The sequence below is a fragment of the Anser cygnoides genome, chromosome 2 (assembly GCF_040182565.1).
Source record: "Anser cygnoides isolate HZ-2024a breed goose chromosome 2, Taihu_goose_T2T_genome, whole genome shotgun sequence".
Lineage (NCBI taxonomy): Eukaryota > Metazoa > Chordata > Aves > Anseriformes > Anatidae > Anser > Anser cygnoides.
This window is the reverse complement of record NC_089874.1, coordinates 135,399,175-135,418,853: the sequence shown is the minus strand read 5'-3', so window position 1 is coordinate 135,418,853 and position 19,679 is coordinate 135,399,175. Positions and strand designations below refer to the sequence as shown.

The 19,679-nt window shown below is 40.8% G+C and overlaps 1 protein-coding gene across 1 annotated transcript; it reads right to left on the bottom strand.

Annotated features, from left to right (window-relative positions):
* Window positions 1-401: 401 nt before the first annotated feature.
* On the bottom strand, window positions 402-19,372 carry LOC106030553 (carbonic anhydrase 13-like). The gene is made up of 7 exons (XM_048045855.2): window positions 19,235-19,372; window positions 13,325-13,522; window positions 9,495-9,613; window positions 6,436-6,531; window positions 5,465-5,527; window positions 4,389-4,544; window positions 402-2,581 (listed from the first exon to the last, which is right to left on the bottom strand). Exons 1-7 carry the CDS (start codon window positions 19,263-19,265, stop codon window positions 2,468-2,470), a joined length of 777 nt encoding a protein of 258 aa, XP_047901812.1. The 5' UTR covers window positions 19,266-19,372; the 3' UTR covers window positions 402-2,467.
* Window positions 19,373-19,679: the final 307 nt, after the last annotated feature.

Genomic DNA, 19,679 nt, shown 5'->3' with positions numbered 1-19,679 from the left:
AAGCTGTTCCCAATGGATTTCAGTCAATTGAGAATTTCTTGTCTTTTCAAATGTCACCAGCTTTCAGCCCAGACGTAGAACTGTGCTAGGTCAGACTAATGCAAACACAGCATCCCCACATTAGAATTACCATGAATAATGTCTTCTTCTAAAACTTATTTGCATAACTCTATATAAATAGTTAGAAACTCTAAGTACAATTGATTGAATGTCTTACCACTGCCAAAGACACTTTACTTGGAACATAAAAAGATACCTAACACTAGACTGCTCAAAGATAGATTTCAAAGGAGGGATGACATCTTCCAGGTATTTTCCAAAACTAGATCTGCAGTTAAAAAACTGCAGGCTGCTCTGTAAAACTTTAATGTCTTTGATAGAAAATACAAGACACATTCATAAAATCCTTTTTTTTTTTATTTTGATAAAATCCTCATAAATATCAAACCACTGGATCAACTCCACTGTTTTTTCAATACATAAAAAAACACGTAAAAGTTTTGTTTCTGATATGAAGCAGTAGCCTTATTACTTTCTCTTCTCAGGCAAATAAATTTTATAACCTTCGTGCAATTTATAAACATTTTATTCATTTTCTGCAGCTACTTACATGATTGGCAAAATATATCAGATCCAACACTAAATCTAAAAAAGGGTGTGAAAACACACAACACACTCGCGCTCTCTCCATTCACACCTTGCAGACGTCCTTATTCAGAAAGAAGCAGCCTGGGTCCTTTCAGCTGCATTCTTCTCCCCATGCCAGGAAACAAAAAGTGCTGGCAGGTTTTTCCCTTTTGTTTAATAATTGTACCTGTTGCTGCCAAATGCCTTTTATTTTTCCCATAGTCTATTTGTGTTCATTCCTTCAGAAAACACTCAGAAGGCACTGAGAGGCCTTGCAGCAATAGTACCTGTAGTCTGGGGAGGAGAGGACAAAAAAAAAAATCTACCTATCTTCAACTAAGCTAAAATATCTATGACTATCTACTTTATTCAGTTAAAAGAACGTATATAAAGTCAATTCTGTTAGTGATTTCCCTCATATATGTCCATCTAAGATAAAAACACCTGTTGAGGCAAGAGGCACAGCATATAAAACCTATGAAAAAACAAATTCATGGAGAGCAGTCATGGAAGATGAGGTCAGAGGTACTACAGAGACCATTGGCAGTCCCTGTCCATGAAACCACCTTCCACCTCTCTCAGGTACCACTGTTTTTCATTAATCATCACAGTCTTAAGGTAATCTACCTATACTAAGCTACATCCTACAGCAAGTTCATTAAAAATAATAAAAATAAGTTTGGCTTGAAACGAATAATTACATTCAAATAACAAAAGCTCCTGAGAGAAACACAGGCTCAAGTCAATCCATAATGACAGACATTTCAAGTTGCTATTATGGACTCATCTTTTATTAGATATTGACTTGATTCTGATTTCTTTGGCTTGCTCTAAATGCTATCTTTGGTCTTGGAATAGAAATGCAACCACTCAAGTTCTGCTATGTCAGCAGAACTTCAGCAGGTACCTAGGAGATGTTATGTACCCAAGCAATGCTGTGCTCCAAGCACAACTCGGGGTGTCTTGTTTGAACCAGTCTAAAGCGAGAGCTGTCCCGGTCTCCTGAGTACTCGTTGAAGTAGTAGGAGTTTGATGCTACATAGATATATTGCTACAGTCCCTTATAGTTCATCATAGATGCAACAGACTGGATTTAGGCATGAACTGACAGATCCTTCTGTGACCTTCCACCTTGCATTTTTCAAGGTTAAGGACACTTTCACCACTACATGTGGCAGAATTCACTAATACCTAATCCACCTGACATGATCCCACAATACACAAATTCCTAACTTTTTTTTAAAAAAGATGTTTGATCAGTACATTGTAACTGCTCTGAAGCAGTCAGAATAAAAGAATCATATAGATATGTTTTACCTAAATGCTGTTAGTCACTGCTGCTTTTTGTAGGAAGGTTAGTATGATATCACAGAAGTCAGCAATGAAATTACGTCAGCCTTGAAATGTTTTTCCCATGAGAACTACAGTACAAAGTCTTACAGAGAAGCTAAATGTTATGTTAGATACCACAAGAATAATCCCAGAACATGCTTTAATACGAGGGATCCTCTTAGTGATATGCCATCCTAATTTGGTGCCAAATTCTGCACAACTCCTTCACCACATCTAACCCTTATGATAACCCTCTGCGCATGTAACACCGGCACCTCCATGCTCCCATACCCATGCACACAAACACACTCAGACCTGCTGACATCACTGATGAAACTACAAAGACTCAGGACATGCTTGTCTGTGAGAAATGACTGCATAGTAACCAACAATTAAACAATACCTATTTGTTATAACAACTCACAATAAAAAAAAATCACAAAGTATATAACTATTAAAATTAATTCAGCCTTTGGTGTCAGAGGTGGCCTATTCTTGCTTTACTCCTTCAATTCCTTCTGACTTCTCTTCCCTTTAGAGGCTGGGGAGGCCGATAGTTTCTCAGCAAGCAGCAAGCGACCTCATCTTCAGCAGTGCTCAGCAGGCTGCGGAATTTGGCCAGCTGCAATTAAGAGAGAAGGTTCAGCAGGAAACCCTGGTGCTCACACTGATGAAAAAACATGCAGTAAAAACTAAAGATACTTCTCACATTTTTTACACTGGGCAGAATGGAAGTGTGTTTTTCTATGGCATGTGTAGAATGGCAATTCCACCATTTCTGTCCTCATAAATGTAAAACAATGACTCACGAGAAAAATCACCCAAGATACATGTCAGAATGAAGGGTAAAATGTAAGGATTATTTGTTTCCTATAGCGGAGACAGAACAGGCAGTTATTTCCATCTAGGCATAAGCTTCTCTGCTTAATCTGATCTCAGCAGAAACCCAGGTCAGAATTCCATGTCTAAACACTGGGAAATTGAAGTCTGAATTAGGATCTGAAGCTAGTATTTTGTCTAATTTCTAATATTTCCAATATTTCCTTTTTCTATATACCAACTTACTTTCTTTCTTCATTACCAAGGGCAGGATAGCACAAACATAATTTCATTTTAATAGTGCACTGAGTTGTATGGCACACTGCATCTTAACTGCATTAAGGGCAAAAATGGTTAATCTTATCTTCCTCCACCCCACTCTACAGCTAATATTCATAATTCTATGTCACTCAGGTTCCTTGTAAGTTTCTAAAAATTTAAAATTTATTTTTCACATCTTTCAATCTGTAAAGTGCACCAAAAAGTGGGAAGTAAACTATAAAGTTCCAAAGAAATACACATTTGAGAAATAAAATAAATGGACAAACAGTATGAGCCATGGTATGAATCACAATGGCAAACATTACTAAAAACAAATACTTTTAACTCTATGCAAGCTTATATTTATATGAATATAGCACATTTATACTTTAATGCATAAGATATAGCTACTATTTTTGAAATAGTAAAGAATGACTGTATTTTGCATCCTTTCCAATACTGTGTCCTCTGAAGCAGTTACACATGGGTATAGGTATATAATGCTCAATATTTTAGACTATATTAATTTTAGATTACCCCAAGTAAGAACCTTTTGACCTGAACAGTGGATTGTATTTGGGAAATTCATATCTTAATGCAAATTTTCAAACCTAGATACATATGCGTTGCAGCAACTTCTACAAGACCACACTGGAGGGAGTAGGGAAGAGATACAGATGAGAAAAATGGAAGCACTGACTGAATACATATTTTAAAATCAGTTAAAAACAGAATTTGAGGTCTGATTGCATGTCTAACAAGCATCTCTTTCAGTGAACTATTTCAAGATCTTGTGCAAAGATAGAAATCACCAGTTTTGCTGACTATATGGCCTAATGTTTTGAATTTTACTGAAGTATTTGTAATATTGACCATGAACTTGACAAATGCTGTGGTGCAAAAGTCCTGAGATTTACAGTGAGACCAGCATATGGATAACATATCACAGGTGATGTACTTATTATCAGCTTCCAAGATTAAAGCTGCTATACTCTGATACACCTCTCCACTGGGAGAAACACTTTACAGCAAAGATGATCAGCCCACTGGGTGTCACTGTTGCAACATTAATATATATAAATATAATGTGAAGTTAGTACTAAGTCATCTAAGTAGACTCTAGTTTTTAGAATATGTTGGTTCTTTTTAAAAAAATGGATAATCAATAGCTGTTACACAAAGAAAGGCAACAAGAAGTCACGATAAATTTGATAGACACATTTTGTCCTTTGAAAATTTTACAAGGTATTCAATGTCAAGGTCTGCATAAAATATGTTCTTTTGGTGGCATTTACAATTTGAGGTCTTACAAAAGTAAATTTCTACAGCAGTTAAAAATCAAAATGCACCTGTTCGGAACAAACACTTATGGGCTCTCTCAGAACAATCCAGATGACACTTTCAAGAAGAGGTGGAACAGTGAGAGAGCCAAAGTAAGTCCAGTAGTCCAGGGATTTGGGAAGCAGACAGCTAGGATCGAAGTTTGTGAATAGTGCCCTTTTACCCTGGAAATTAAAAAGAAGCTCATTGTGGTTCTAGATTAAATATATTTAGCAAATTACTTCTTTTACAAGATCATTAGTGCCTTACATTCATTAACAATTAAAAAAGAAAAAAGAAAAAGGAACAAGTAATATTTAAAAGCAAGAGCCCAAGTTAAATCATGCCAAAGGGGTAGAGCTTCACCATTATGGGGTGGGCTGGCTGCACCCTGAATGATTACAGCATGTGAGGGAATGCCTTTCAGATGAGGTGCTACTTCTGTGACAGCTTTGCTACCTGTGTCCTTGATGCTAGAAGGACACCATCAAAGGAGTCACGTTAGCATAGAACCCCATAGCTGCAAATGACTGCAGGATGGAGTTTTGAGGAAGAGGTGAGAAAATGTTAGACATCCAACGTGTTCTTTATGGGGCTGGCAGAGTAACCCCACAACTTACTCTGTTACCCCCCACTCGCTCTTCCCAGGCTTACTACTACTTCTCCCTGTTTGGGCTACCAGGCCAGAGATGCCTGCATGAAATGAGATGCTGCAAGCCTGGCTGATTTCTTTGACAAAAACAATAGCTTATTTCTCACCCTGTACCTCAGCAAAATAGGGGAGGAAACTTTTCCTTCCTCCTTTTTCACAGCTTCCCATGACGCATATTCCTTTCCTGTTAATATTCTCATAGCAATGGGCTAGTCAAAGACTACATTCCGTGTCTTTCCCTCCGATCTCTGACTGTGTAAAAATATTCTGTCTACTGGTTTTCAAGTCTACCTAGCAAGAAATTTCCTAAACTGTCCCAAGTCAGAGTTAGATATGAATAGCTATGAAAGTAAGGAGTAGCAACTTGAAGGTGAAGGGATTAGCAGCCAGGTTAACAAAAACAAAACTAAAGCAACCATCAATATCAGGAGTGCTTTAGAAGCACTTGTTCACCTTGATTCTGATGGTGTCCAGGCGGTCAGTAATCTTCTTCAGCTGAGGGTTGCATTCTCCAATCTATTAAACAAGGGAGATTGAAAAAGTAATACTTGAGCTATGGAGAAAATTTGCAAAAATAAATGATCAGAAAGCAAATGTACTGAAACAGTTTTATGTAGCTTTACTTAAGTGACTGTGAGATCTGATGGACTTTGCAAGAATGAGGCTTTGACTAGCTGACTCTTAGAGACTGGATTCAGAAAAGATCCACTCCCTTGCTCACAGTATTTATCTCTGGCCAATCATAGTAACTATTTAAGCGACAAAAGACCCACAAAATTTACATTGCAGGGACATTAAAGCATTTTTTTAATGTTCTATATGGAGAAACCTTAAGGTTTCAGGCTTATATCAATAGTTGGAATTGGATGGTGTGCTTTTTCCATCTGTTTCTTCATGCAGAAGCCAATGAAGCTGTTGCAAGGGTTGAATTTCATCTTAGAATATATGCGGGAGGCAAAGATGTATATAACAATCAGAAGGAAATTCTCCATTTTATTTATTTTATTTTTGTTCATTTGTTCAATTATTTTTCAGAAGAAACTATCAGTGCAGAAACAAATATTTAAAGAAGCATTTGAACCAAATTAGACCACCCTCTTAAAGAAACATGTTAGTCAAACACAAGTTACTGGGATCTATAATAGAGGCAGCTAAATTATATTCCACATCTTACATTGTACAGGAGGGCAGACTAGGCCAACTGAAGAGTCTCACTGTCTTGAACATTTATTAATCTGTTTCTAATCTTAAAGGAAGTACAGCTTTCTATATTGGAAAGTAAATAATACTTTGTGTATTATGAAGGAAACACTATGATTTAATGCCCATACAAAACAAACATCTCTTTAACAATAATTAGACTATCATATGCCTTTGGGTTCATACTTCAGATTAATTTGGGGGTTGAAGCATTTTTTTCTTACCTTCAGAAATACAGCCATGACTGCCAATCCATCTGACTGACGAGCTGCCTCAACAAAACTGGAATATTTTTCTGCGTTCCAGTGAACCACATGAAGCTGAAAAGCAAGAGGCACAGACAGCATCAACTCTCGCTGAACTGAAAGAGTCATAAATTAATACTAGAACTTCTCATGGTGTTGACACTCTACTTTGCTTATTTGTATTCAGAGCCATTCAGTTTTCTAATTGCAAGTATTTATTGAAATTGGTAATCATATAGTTCACACAAATGGCAACAAGCATTGCCAGTGGCGGGAATTATTCAAAATTTAGCAACGATCAGCACACCACTGTGTCCGGCAAACTGCTGTCGGGTCCCCAGGTTGTGAATCGAGAGGCTAAGGCAAGACATCCCATGGTTATGTAACTAAAGCTAAGGTTTTAAACCTATTTCTAGTTCAGCTGATTTTAAGATGTGATTGAAAAACATGAACATGTCATTAGTATTTTGCTCCTCTTTTTCCTTAATTAAGTTTTCAGAAAATCAGCCACATAAATAGCTAGAAAATGGGCAGAGGAACATGCATTAAGCTTGCACTGACATCTCTTCCTGTGTTAAGTTTAAGCTGACTATCAAAATTTCATCTTTGGCACTTTCCAAATGTCATTTTATATGACAACTAGTAGCTAGGAACTTAAAAGTGGCTTGATATTCTCAGGTGAGCATTTGCATTCCCAACAGGTATTTTTCCAGAACTGTCCTATGGTAGTTTCTTAAGAAGCTGAAGACACCTTACTGCAAGATGGGGTGTAGATGACTTGCTACCTGTCTTGTAGCCATGTGGAGAAAGGAAAAGACCATGAGGTCTACCCCCATACCACTTTGGTCCCTCCTGCTAAGCCAGGTTTCCTAAATCCTGCCCACGCTCTGCGCTGGGAGCTCAGGAAGCACCAGGACGTCCCAGCCTTGAGCAATGGTCCGACTGCTGAACTGGAGAGAGCACAAACACTCACACAGAGCTTAAGACTAAGTACTTCACCAATGTTAATTCCTCTCGCAAACCCTCAGTGGATTAGTAAATCTTATTACCCATAGCTTTAAGATAAGGAAATAGAGGCTCAGAAGCAGGGCATGGGATTGTTTTTTCCAAAATTGATGACCATCTTTTCAGACTTTGAACTTTACTCCTTAGGAGCGCTAAAAAGCAACTCCACTGATGACCTAAACTGGGATGAACCCCTGAAAAAAAGGCTTGGATTTGAAATACAACACTTTACTTTAAAACCCCCAAGTAAGAGCAGTTTAGGAAAGCTGGCACTTAAATAAAGTATTTGTATGGGATGCAACGTAACTACATGGTTGATACACAGGCCTAGGAAAGTGAAGATTTTGACTGCACATCTCAGTCTTTGCCTAGCCTCTGTGAGCTTCAGTTTTCCATATCTGTAGCACGGAGCTGTTACTTGGTGTTACAACACATAACGGGGTGTTTGCTGAGTACTTGGGCTCTCAGTGGCCAAGACATTACTTTCAGCAAGTAAGGAATCCCACTGAAATCAATAACAATACACGTATGCACACAATGAAACACATGCTGGCTCACAGCTTCAGAATCCATGAAGGAAAGTTGCTTACAGCTGTTGTTAATTAAACCAGGAGGAGAACAGAATCCACTAAACCATTTTTGGTCGCACTACTACCCTGGAGCTCAGCGCCTGCACCACTCATCATTATAGGTTCAAAGAAGCTACATTGAACAACTTTTAAACGAAAACATTTTTACATACACAGAAAGAAAACAGATACTCTCAGTCGTAATTGACTTTATTGTGGATTTTAAAAAAGCAAAAAAACAACAAAGAACAAAAAGCAAAATTCCCACAACTAAATGAGGCCCCCTCCCACTCCCTCATCACTTTGCCAAAAACCCCAAACCAACCCCCCCCAAATTCAAAAGAAACAAGAGCTGTGAAACACTTTTGGGTACAGCTCCGTTCTCAATGGCTTGTGACTTCTCTTTTAAGGAATATATACCATCTTACCACCGCTCTGTCACTGCAGCTTGAGAGGAGACCTTGATCAGACCATACGTTGCCACAAAGAATGAGGTCATGGATGCCTTCTGCTTCCCGCTGGGTTTAGGGGGCTGAACCTTGCAGTCTTCTTTACCTGTAAGCTACTTTCTTCAATATAGTTGATGTTTTTTCTTGAAATCTTACTTCTTCCTCATGAAGGTGAAAACTGAAACCATCTTCGTTTCTCTCTCTCAGGTATTTTCTTTTGTGTGAACAGTGGTCAGAAGCCTTGGTCTGAATTCTGTGTTTCTTATCCCAAAGCCAAAATGACTTCTAGAGAGCTTCTTGTGGAGGGTTACCCAACCAACAGGCAACGGAAAGCTTTTTAGACTGGCTAGAAATTCACAGATATTTTCTCCTTCCATTTGGTTTCTTAGATGGTATACATATATATATTTTCTCAGCTAGAAATTTGGTTTTGGCACTTAATGGTTTTAAAGCACCTCTATTAATTCTTTATATTCCATCTCACCTGGTTCCTGTGGAAAACATAAGCCTTTAAACACTGCAAATGTCACTTTTCCCCATTAATGTCAGAAAACTGATTTTTTTTTCTGACCACTGTCTCTTATAGCATTTCCAGCAAAATCTGATCACACCACCGTGTATACATTTCAACTTTTTTTTCTTCTTTAGTATTACAAGTCTTTTATTTTTCCATTAGCTTTTATGCTTATACTTTTTACTTCTTTTTAACCCCAGAAAACTCTTCACTGTCTGAACTACGTGCTGTTAAAGATCTCAGTCTCATCAAAATACTTCATGTTACTTCTGTTTGCAAAGAGGAATCAGAAACTGCCAGACTGAATATTTTTGGACATTTGGACTACTCCAAGGCACCGAAGGAGACAGAACGGACCAAATGCGAAACACTTCAGGAAGACTGCTTGTCTTTTGATAAAATGGGGGGAGAATGAAAAGCAGGGAGAGGAGGGGCAAAATTATTCTCACAACGGAAAGCTAGTCACAAGCTTAGAGGAACAGACGACATGCAGAGCCTTACCTCTGCTGCATATTTCATCCCGTCCACCGCGTGCTCAGAGCCGGCTTCGTCATTGGACCCCCAGTGGAAGTGAATCTGGCGCAGCCTGTAGGTCCCGCTGAGTGGCCCCCCGGTCAGCACTACAAACCCAAACACAAGGAAGAGGTTTCACTGCAGGAACAGAAGCTGCTGCCCACATCCTAAACTCACACCAGGCTTCGGTCTTCAGATATTGCCCTGTTTCTTCTCAAAAGCTCAAATGGGCTCTCCTTTCTTTGAAGTATTATATAGAAATCCTCATTTGTCCAGGATATGACTTTCAAAATTGCACTAATGTGTAGATTAGTGGGTTACTGACCATTAAAAAGTTACCACCAGGTTACCACCAGGTGTGTCTTGCTATGGGCTGGATATTGCTCAAAAGATGGGAAAATATTGCAAGGAGGAATGGTTTTAAACTATAAAAGGGTAGATTAAGATTAGATATTGGGAAGAAATTCTTTGCTGTGAGGGTGGTGAGGCACTGGCACAGGTTGCCCAGAGAAGCTGTGGATGCCCCATCCCTGGAAGTGTTCAAGGCCAGGCCGGATGGGGCTTTGAGCAACCTGGTCTAGTAAGACGTGTCCCTGCCCATAGCAGGGGGATTGGAACCAGATGATATTTAAGGCCCCTTCCAACACAAACCATCCTGTGATTCTATGATTCTATTTCTTTTTTGCAAGTAGCGTTCTATCTTGAATGTATCTAAAAGAATAACTGAGAAATGAAGCTTAGAGATTCTGTGAATAAAGGGGAGGATCAGAAAAATAAAATGCGAACAAAATTTTTTCTCCTCCTTGAAATTTGAAGGACAGTAGCTGGATTATAAAAATTTTCAAGGCTCTTTCCTTCTTTTGCAACCAGATCCAGTTATGTAGACTGAAGTCTGAGAAACAGGATTGTATACTAAGCAAAAATATATATATCCATTGTACAAGTGCAATATTATGGACACTTAATTAGCCATTTATTTCAACTAAGCACCCATATGGGTGAGCTTTTGATTTTTTAAGTGCTTATCTTTTTCTAATCAGTTGGACGGACTCAAACCATCCCTGTCAAGTCTGCACAGAGACTTGAACATGAATGTCATTCGGAAAGATTCCTTACTTACTGCAAAACAGATCACCCCACTCTCCCTGCTCCATCCACACCTCCTTGGAGGGTCTGGAGATTAGTCTGAGCTGTTTTACTGGTTCATTATAGAGATTTTAAGGAGAAAAGATGGGGGGTTCAACCAGATGGTTTTTAAATTAAGAACACTGGGAAAGAAAAGTAATTTTTTAGCTCTTCTAGATTTAATTCAAAACTTAAGTTTTGATAGGAGCAAAATGACACCAAGAAACAGTAAAAAGAATTCCTTAACTTGCCTATCTGCTGACACAAGTAGCCTGGGTAATGGAAAGGAACTGGAGGCAAAAATATTTGACCTTCTTAAAACTTTATCTCAAAACCACACTTTTACAGAGTTTATAAACCTAGTGAACAAAGGGGATGGGGAAGTGGCACTCCTAAAATAAATGATTTCTTTCAGGGACGGAGGACTTGTAGGCAAATGATCCTAAAAATGTGTAGAGATCAGGGTTCAAACTGGCTGAGGAGAAACAATTATGCAGAAATACATCAGCAGCACTCAGTGAAAAATTTCTGCTGAAAAATGTGGAAAATGGCCTGATGATGTATTTGTGTCATACAGTCGGTCATCATACAGTGGTAGTAAAAAATCTTCCATTCAAACAGCAATTAAGGAAGAAGTTAATCAGAAACTATTTGAAGAAAACATTAGTATCTCAAAGTTTGAAAAGAGCGGGAAGAAGAGGTATTTGAAACATTAATAAACCAATTTCAGGGAATGGAGCTGAAGTGGTACCAAAGAGGATAAAAAAAATTACACAAGCAGTTACAGGCCTGACAACCCAGCTTCAGTGCTGGTTGAAGTAAAGAAATAGTTCACACTAAATTCAGTTACTAATGTATTAAAAGATTCCAATGTATATAGTACCACTTAATTTGTTTTTTTTTTCTTTTTCTTTTCATAAAACCACCATATGGCAGGAGTGCTTACTTCACAAGGGTGCCCCAGAGGCCAAATTTTGGCCCTAGAAAATTCAGTATTTTTTGATCAATGACCTGAAAGAAAACAAAAACATTACTGATAAAGTTTGTCAGTGACAAATATTAGGGAAAATAATGAATAATTCAGTTTACAGATACAGAAGGTTTTTTTTTTTGTGTGTGTGTGTGTAAGTAATGAATGAAAATGGACAAAATGTAAAGCCATGCACGTACGACTGAAGAACGTCGTTCATACATAGAAGACACGGAGTTTCCTGAAAATGACTGGGGATTACATTTGTTAATTATCTAATCAACAGCTGCCAGTGCTTTGTTGTAACTTGGGCTTTATCCTTGGATATATGGCCTGAGGAAAGTAGTAGGAAGAGGATCATATTACCACTGCTTTGGTACTAATCTTAGCCTACAGAAATACGATCAGGACCTATCACTTCATGGATGGAGTTAGAAAGTGGAAGAGGTTCTTGCTGTACTCATATTCTGTTTGTTTGTTTGCTTGTTTAAGAAAATGAATTTAAAGGCTGAGTTGATCCAACTCACACCAGAAATAAAGTGTGATTTTGTTTTTTTTTAATTGTGAGGGTAATTAACAATTAGAAAAACTTACCAAAGTTGGTGGTAGATTCGTCATCGCTGGAAATTTTGAAATCAAGATTGTATGTTTTTCTAAGAGATGTGCTTTAGTTCACCCACACCTACTAGACTTGAAGCAGAGATTAATTCTGGGAAGTCGCTTGGCCTCTGAGACACACGAGGTCAGACCAGATCACTGACGGTCAGCTGGTGGTTTTCAGGCAACATCGTGTTGCACATATCAACGGGAAATTCAAGAGTTAAACTAAGACTGTCCAGGAGAGCAAAGTATGATGTTGTCTCCATCTATGTCTGTAGCCACTACAAGCCAATAGGTCCTCAGGACTAATGGACAGGATGATCATGAATTAGTCCCCCTCTGGCTCTGATTCTTGTGAATGCACCACATTGGCTTGGATCCTCAGCTAAGCCTCATGTAGCCACAAAAGGATTTTATTGCTTCAAGAAACTGCACTCCTGCAGTTTCAGTGGAGGGGTGCTAGCTCTCCTACCATCCAAGAGACGTTTTTAAAGATGAAGGCACTAACATTACAAAGACTACACTAAACCAGAGAACTTCTAAATAAGAATTATGGCTTGCAAAAAGGGAAGATACACACTCCTACAAAAGACTGGGACAATGACACTTCTTAGAGAAGAAAAGGGATCACTTGGGATGTATTTCATTTGTTCTGTATTGGCTCTTTCCTGACATAAGAAGTCCAGGCATGGATTATAAAAGGAAAAAAATATATAACCAAACCTGCAACTAAAGTCAGGTAAGAGACTTGAGCGATTCGGTTGGAATGAACCTGTAATGAGACACAAAGGATTCATCTGCAGTGAGAGAGCAGCATTTGAAAAATGGTACACAACACCGTTCAAACAGGGGTGCTGACGCTATCTAGCTGGTTGGGGTGGATCAAACCATCCGTGTGAAGAGGGAATCCTAGCGCTTCCTGAGAAACGCAACCTCGGACTCATCTGGAATTATGTCCCCACATTGCAACACGCTGAAAATCTGGGGAAAACGGAATTTCGCATCTGGAGGAGTGGAGCTTACTGGTTATGAGGAGGTCACAGCCGGCAGAGAGACAGGCCCAGGCTGTACTACATTCAGGAAACGGTGGAAGGAAACACGGTGCAATAGGAAAGGAACAAACCTGATTTGTTTACGGTGTCATCAAACTCAACACTGGTGGAGTGCCCGTTGTTGAGGATGATTTTAGCAGACGCCGGGTCGTAATTGGGATTTAAAGGACGGAGAGAGGGATCATACTTGGTTTCCTCAGTTTTGATGTCGATGGGTGACTGACGATCTCCATTAGCGACAGGAAAAACCTCCTTCCAGTGGGCAGGCCCTGCGAGGCATGGGAAGAGAAGCTTCATGAGAAAACAGACTGCTTGAATTTTTCTTGCTTACCTTCCTATAAATTCAAAATGTGTGCATCAGAAAACCCTAGCTCAAAATATCCAGCTACATTTGTTGTACCACCTTGCAACGGCAGCTGGTGGGACCCCTTCACCTACCTTGCCTAATGTATCTAAATGTATTTGGTCTTGAAACCAGGCCATGTGCAGTAGGCAGATTTTTGATTACACACAACTAAGGCTCAGCTATGCACAAGCCATATCCAGCAAGTGTTCTTTCAAATCAAGTATCCTGTATGCAACAGGCACTGTGCCTCACTAAATTTTCGACACGACATTTTTGCCTGATACCATGTCTCATTATGTCTTTAGGGATTCCCTCTTACCCACCCAATGTCCACCCAACCCAAAAGGGTTTTTACATCATAGTCACTGGCAGCAAAAGATTTGAGAACACATCCTCCTGCCAACTATGCTGAACGAGATGGGGAGACGTCAAAAAAAAAGACAAAAAGGTGATGTGCAGGCAATCCTGGGGTCTGAAGGCAGTGCCTGTAACCAAACCATCGCTGCCCACCGATCACCTCCTCCCAGTGCATCAGCCCTGCAAACCAGCTGTCACACCAGCAGAGAGGCGGCCATCCTCTCACTAAAATGTCTCCGTATGTACATGTGTGCACACGTGCAAGCATTGTCTTTGTAAATCAGCAATAGAGTTGTGAGAAAAAATGGCAAATGTCATTCTAAAGTAGTAAGAAAAGCTTCATAGATAAGAAGTGTGAAGTGAACCTCACACACACAACTCAATAAGAACACATGTGCCATAGCTGAACCATAGCTGAATAATAAACAATATGGAAAGAGGTTGTAAGAAAAAAATGGGAACAATGTGTTGCTGGGGGAATATGTCCTACCACGTAAAGGCAGCAAACAAGTTGTAGTCTAGGCAAGAGGTGATGGGAAGGGAATATGAAAAAGTGGGGAAAAAAGATGGAAAAAGGGGAAAGGGGGGGGAGAAGGAGGGTTAAAGGAGGGAGAACGGGGGTAAAAGAGGGAAAAAGTGTGGAGGGAGGGGGACTGGAGAAGGCGGGGAAGGAGGTGGAAGGGAGAAAAAGGGTAGGGGGAAGGGAAGAGAAAATTTCTAGAGCAAATGACCTCTCAGTATTATAAAGAGCATAGGAATTGTTTTTTCCCTCGGGTTTATCAAAGGTAAGAAGCATAATAACTAAGAGTGACTAGATATTAGAAAAAATTAAATATGAGCATCAAAACTGAGCTTGTAAAATCTGCACCCCCAGAAATCTTCATTGCTCCCTATACGGAAGGTAACTGATCTCAGTTTAAAAACCAGCCTCTTGTTTTGGATCTTTCTGGATGTCTCATCACTTAAATAAACACAATGACAAAAAAGGAGTAGAATGTAGTATGCTGTGATTAATAGCCTGACATCAAAAGCAGTCAGATTGCTTTCTTTCCTTGACTTCAATTGCAGTGAACATAGCTCAGAAATTCGCAGGTGCTAAAACAGCCCTGGCGCCCTGCAGTAAATCAGGGAGGGCCGAGGGGGAGCAGCCCGCAGAGCCACCTGGGCACGGCCGGGCTGGCCCCCGAGCAGCACCAAAAAATGCAAGAGGAAAGGAGTAGCTCACAAAGACCAGCTACGTCTTCAGGTAGAACAAAGGCTTTGGGTCTTGAATTTGTTAAAACGTAATTTTGCTAATGACTTCATTAACTAAACCCATTAGGCAAACCACTTCTAAGGCAGAAAGTAAAAATCCTCCTGGTTTGAAATACAAAGTTGCTTGAACTTAATTCTTCTCACTTCACAGATGATAGTCAAAGCCATACAATATTTTAATTAAATTCAGTTTAGCAAGTGATATAATCTTAATTCTGTTTAGATTCTAGTACCTTCCAGTTGGAGACAAAACGCACAATTTTATTCATTGAAGAAGCACTCACTACTTCATCATTTATACCTAACTGCTAAGATTTAAGGTGCTTAGAAAAATCATATTGCTACTTCATTTTAATGCTTAGGATATTCCTAACCCGAGAAAAGGCAAAGTATATTTATGTGGTTAACTACTTTGTCCTATTGCTCCATCTCAGCAATAACTATACTTAGCATACAGCAAATAGTATGAGTGATTTGCATTCATAAGTAATATAAGTGGGACAAAAAGAGGACCCGAGCGTGATTCTGACATTAGCTAATCATTCAACAACGAACTAAAAAGACATTGTACCTGCTTTGGTGCTTGTCCTTAGCTCAGATAACCAAAATTCTGTTTTTACTTTGATGATTAAGAATCTGTCAGTAACACAAGACTGCCAGAAATCGGTCTTTGCAAAATATACAGGAAAATAAAAGAAATTTAAGCTCATTTTGCACCACCTAGTTTTATCAAGTGGTATTCCTTACTAGCTTATCTACCAGCAACCCTACTGCAATAAGCCCACTCTTCCTATGCTATGAAAATTGCGCCTCTGTTCATTACTACTGACCCCATCCCAAAGCAAGCATTGTGTATGTCTGTTGGAAAATAAGTCATTACTGTTGGAAGACAACAGACATGATGTTCATTTTTTAATTTACTGAAGGAACTTATGAAGTTTCCTCTTGTTGATGGAAAAATGCTCTTTTGCTAGAGGAGGCTAGCTAGCAACTCTCAACAATCAAAGCCACTGTAGCCAAGATTTAAGACACAAACCTGTACCATCTGCTCTGAAGATTGCATACTTTTATTTTGCACACTTTATTTTACAGACACCACTACCTAATGTGATGCACAGCTCTGTCACTTTATATTTGACTTATGGCACTCACCAGCATTGCACACATCAATTTATGAACCAGATCTCATAATGAAGGCAGTTATGAATTTGTCAGGAAATGCAGCTTACTGTAGCACCTAACTGCAGTGCTTTTATCCAGCTGAAGTTAAAGGTGATGAGTTTCATCAAAAGGCTGGACTAACTTGAAACAAGCCTAGCGGAGGCATTGCAGGATACGGTTTGGTTGCAGTGAGCCTCTATACTTGCATAAATATAGTATATACAGACAAAAAAGTGAATTATTAATTTTTTTTTGACAGTTTGGTATCATATGCAGAAATTTTATTGGTTTGGCATGGTCTGATCTTTTCAGGAGCACATCCTCAATTCTAAAGAGGATCCGTTGCCCAGTTTGTCATATATGAAATGCTTAAACTTATACAGTTAGGCTTGCAAGTAATTTGGTTACATATTAGTTTCTAAAAATATTAGCTCTGGAGAGAACAATTGAAAATTCACAATGGGTAAAATTAAGTGGAATTTTCCAATGCAGACATCAAAACTATGTAATTAGTCTCAGGGAGAAAAGAAAAGGAATTCATCTCTTTTTATTTATAAAATACCTCAGCGTTAGAGTCGTAACAGACCAAGAGACATGTTTGCAGTTAAACACAATACATATACATACTTTCCACATAATTTATTAAATTTGTTAAACTTTATTTATCAAACCTATTAAAATTTAATAAACCCTATTTATTAAACCTATTAAATTTATTAAGAAGCAAACTTAAGGCAATTGATTCTCGACTTGTCTTCTAACTAAAGTGGTTCCCGTTTGTGTAAGAGATCTGCTTCTGCAGAGGGTTGAGAACGTTCCCCCCCTGCACTGCACGTTCAAGCAGCTGTGAAAAGCACGCATGATGATGCCACACTGAAGCCAGTTTTCCAGATCTCAGTATTACGCCTCTATATGTAAGCACCATCAAAACTGTGAGGCAAGAATAAAGGCAAGAAAACAAAGGCAAAGTTTTGCATAGAAATAAAATAATGCCTCTTAGCATTTCAGAGATACATGCTTCAAAGCAGTGAGGAACATTTCATTCTGTGCATACCAGTCAGCCCTTGTTCTACACAGATATACCATAAATGCAGACGGGTATTCGTAATATTTGACAGTTTACTTTATGCACAAAATGATTTACGTTGCACTTATTATTGCTAAGGGACAAATGAGTTTTTCCCCGGTTTAAAAAAATAGTGCTTTTATCACTGCAAGTACCAAATGCTGATGTCAGAATGGATGCAGATGTCTTTCCAACTCTTCAGAAAGTCAACCTGAATATATGACTGCATGCAATTCAATTAATTTCACTCATTGCTACTTCCTTAGTTGCAAAAGCTGAACTTAGTTCCAGGGAAACTGTTTGGGGCCATGCAGGGCAACATTTTTCAAGATTAACAGCAATTTCATGCATCCACTATTCGGCGAAACAAGAAACAAGCAAAACCAGTTAACTAAACACATAAAATGAGAAAGAATTAAGAAATAAAATGGATGCTAGGGAAAAGCAGTCAAGCGTTGGGTATCCAAACCTCTCTCCTTTTATTCTCTTGTGAGAGGTGAAGGGAAGGGGATGGGCTGATGGGGAGCTCCCCACCTGGCAGCTGCTGGGGGCTTCGAGGGAGGAGGAGAGAGAGAAAGTCAAACTCCACCCCGAGTAAGTTATCAGCCGGTAAACAGAGTTTGGTATACGAGAGAGGGGGCCTCAAGCAGGGTCCAGGGCCACCCTGATAGAAATTCTGGTGCCCTCCCCTTCCTAGAAGCTGAGGATAGCACAGGAGGAGGGCTAGGATAAGGGAAGGAAAGCAGGTTTCTTATCTGGACCCTGCAGGTGAAGTCCACAGAGCCCATGGAAAACATATGGAGAAACAAACTAGAAAAAACAAGACCCATTTATGTCTTAAGGGGAGGGGCAGAGCACGCTGCACAACAGTAGATAACATGCCTGATCATCACAACATCGCTGTGATCCACCACCACCACCCAGTTTTTCAGGAAAAGTACATCCATCCAAGAAAAGATTGAGCAAAAAGCCCAGAAAGGAAGGGCAGCGCTTGTGCAAGCAGCGCTCCAGACTCCAAGTGATGATACTAACGAAGTGTACTCCTACGGGCACGAGTATGTGTAAATACAGCCATACTTTTTCACCTTTTACTACACGCAGAGTTTTATTCCTCTGTGTAATAAAACAGACAACACAAGTTACTCCATGTGTGTGATCCAGACTGACTCCAGCTTGCAGAGGTGCCTTTACTTCTGCTTGCATGAATCGGGAGCCAGTCTGCACACCGGAGCAGCGTTTGCATGACTTACGATGCAAAACAGAGGAAAAGCCTTTAAGCCTACTGATGAGCCCATTTGGGGACTTCAAAGGCCGAGAAGATGAAGGAAACCGAGAAATAACCAAGATCCAAAGGGATCTATCTCCTCTTTGCTGCGCGGTTACGCACTCACACGACCGACCCCGACGCTTCCCACCGCGGGACAGGAGCCGGACATCACCGGTGGGCTGACCCCGGCCCGGCGTGTGTCCCAAAAAGACCCGCTAACAAAACTACGTGCCCGCGGCTGCCCCAGCGGACGAGGCACCGGCAACCCCGGGAGGACCGGGCCAGCCCCGGCTTTCCAGCCCCGCGCCGCCCCCTCGCTCGCAGGGGATGCTGCTCGCATCGCTCCCACCCCGAATCCCGCCCGCCCCGTCGGAGCGGAGCCCCGGCGGCACCTCCAGCTCCCGGCAGCGCCCACACGGAGCTGCCCGAGACGGCTCCGGGAGCGGAGCCCACCCCCCGCGACGGCCGCGGTCGCCCCGACGGGAGCCCCCCTGCCCCCGACGGGGGGCTCCGCGCAGCCGCCCCCCTACCGTTGTGCTCGTCGTAGCCCCAGTGCAGCATGGCTCCGGCCTCGGGGCGGCTCGGCACGGCTCGGGTCGGGACGGGACGGGACGGGACGGGACGGCAACAGCGCCCTCGCCGGCACCGCCGCCCGCTTTGAAGGCGCCGGGCGGCGACGCCCCGATGCCCTGCTGCCGATAAGCGGCCCAGCCCCGGCCCCCCCCCGCTCCCGGCCCGCGGCTGGGGCCCCCGTCGGAGCCGCCCGAGGGGCCCGGCGGGTGCCCGCCTCCTGCCGGGGCTTCCCCGCGCTGCCCCGGCCCCAGTGCTGCAGGTGCCCGGGGATGCGAGGCTTTCGTGCAAACCACGCAAAATGACTTTTTTTTTTTTTATAAATTTATTTCATTTTCATAGAATCATTAAGGTTGGAAAAGACCTCCAAGATCACCTGGTCCAACCATCCCCCTACCACCAGTA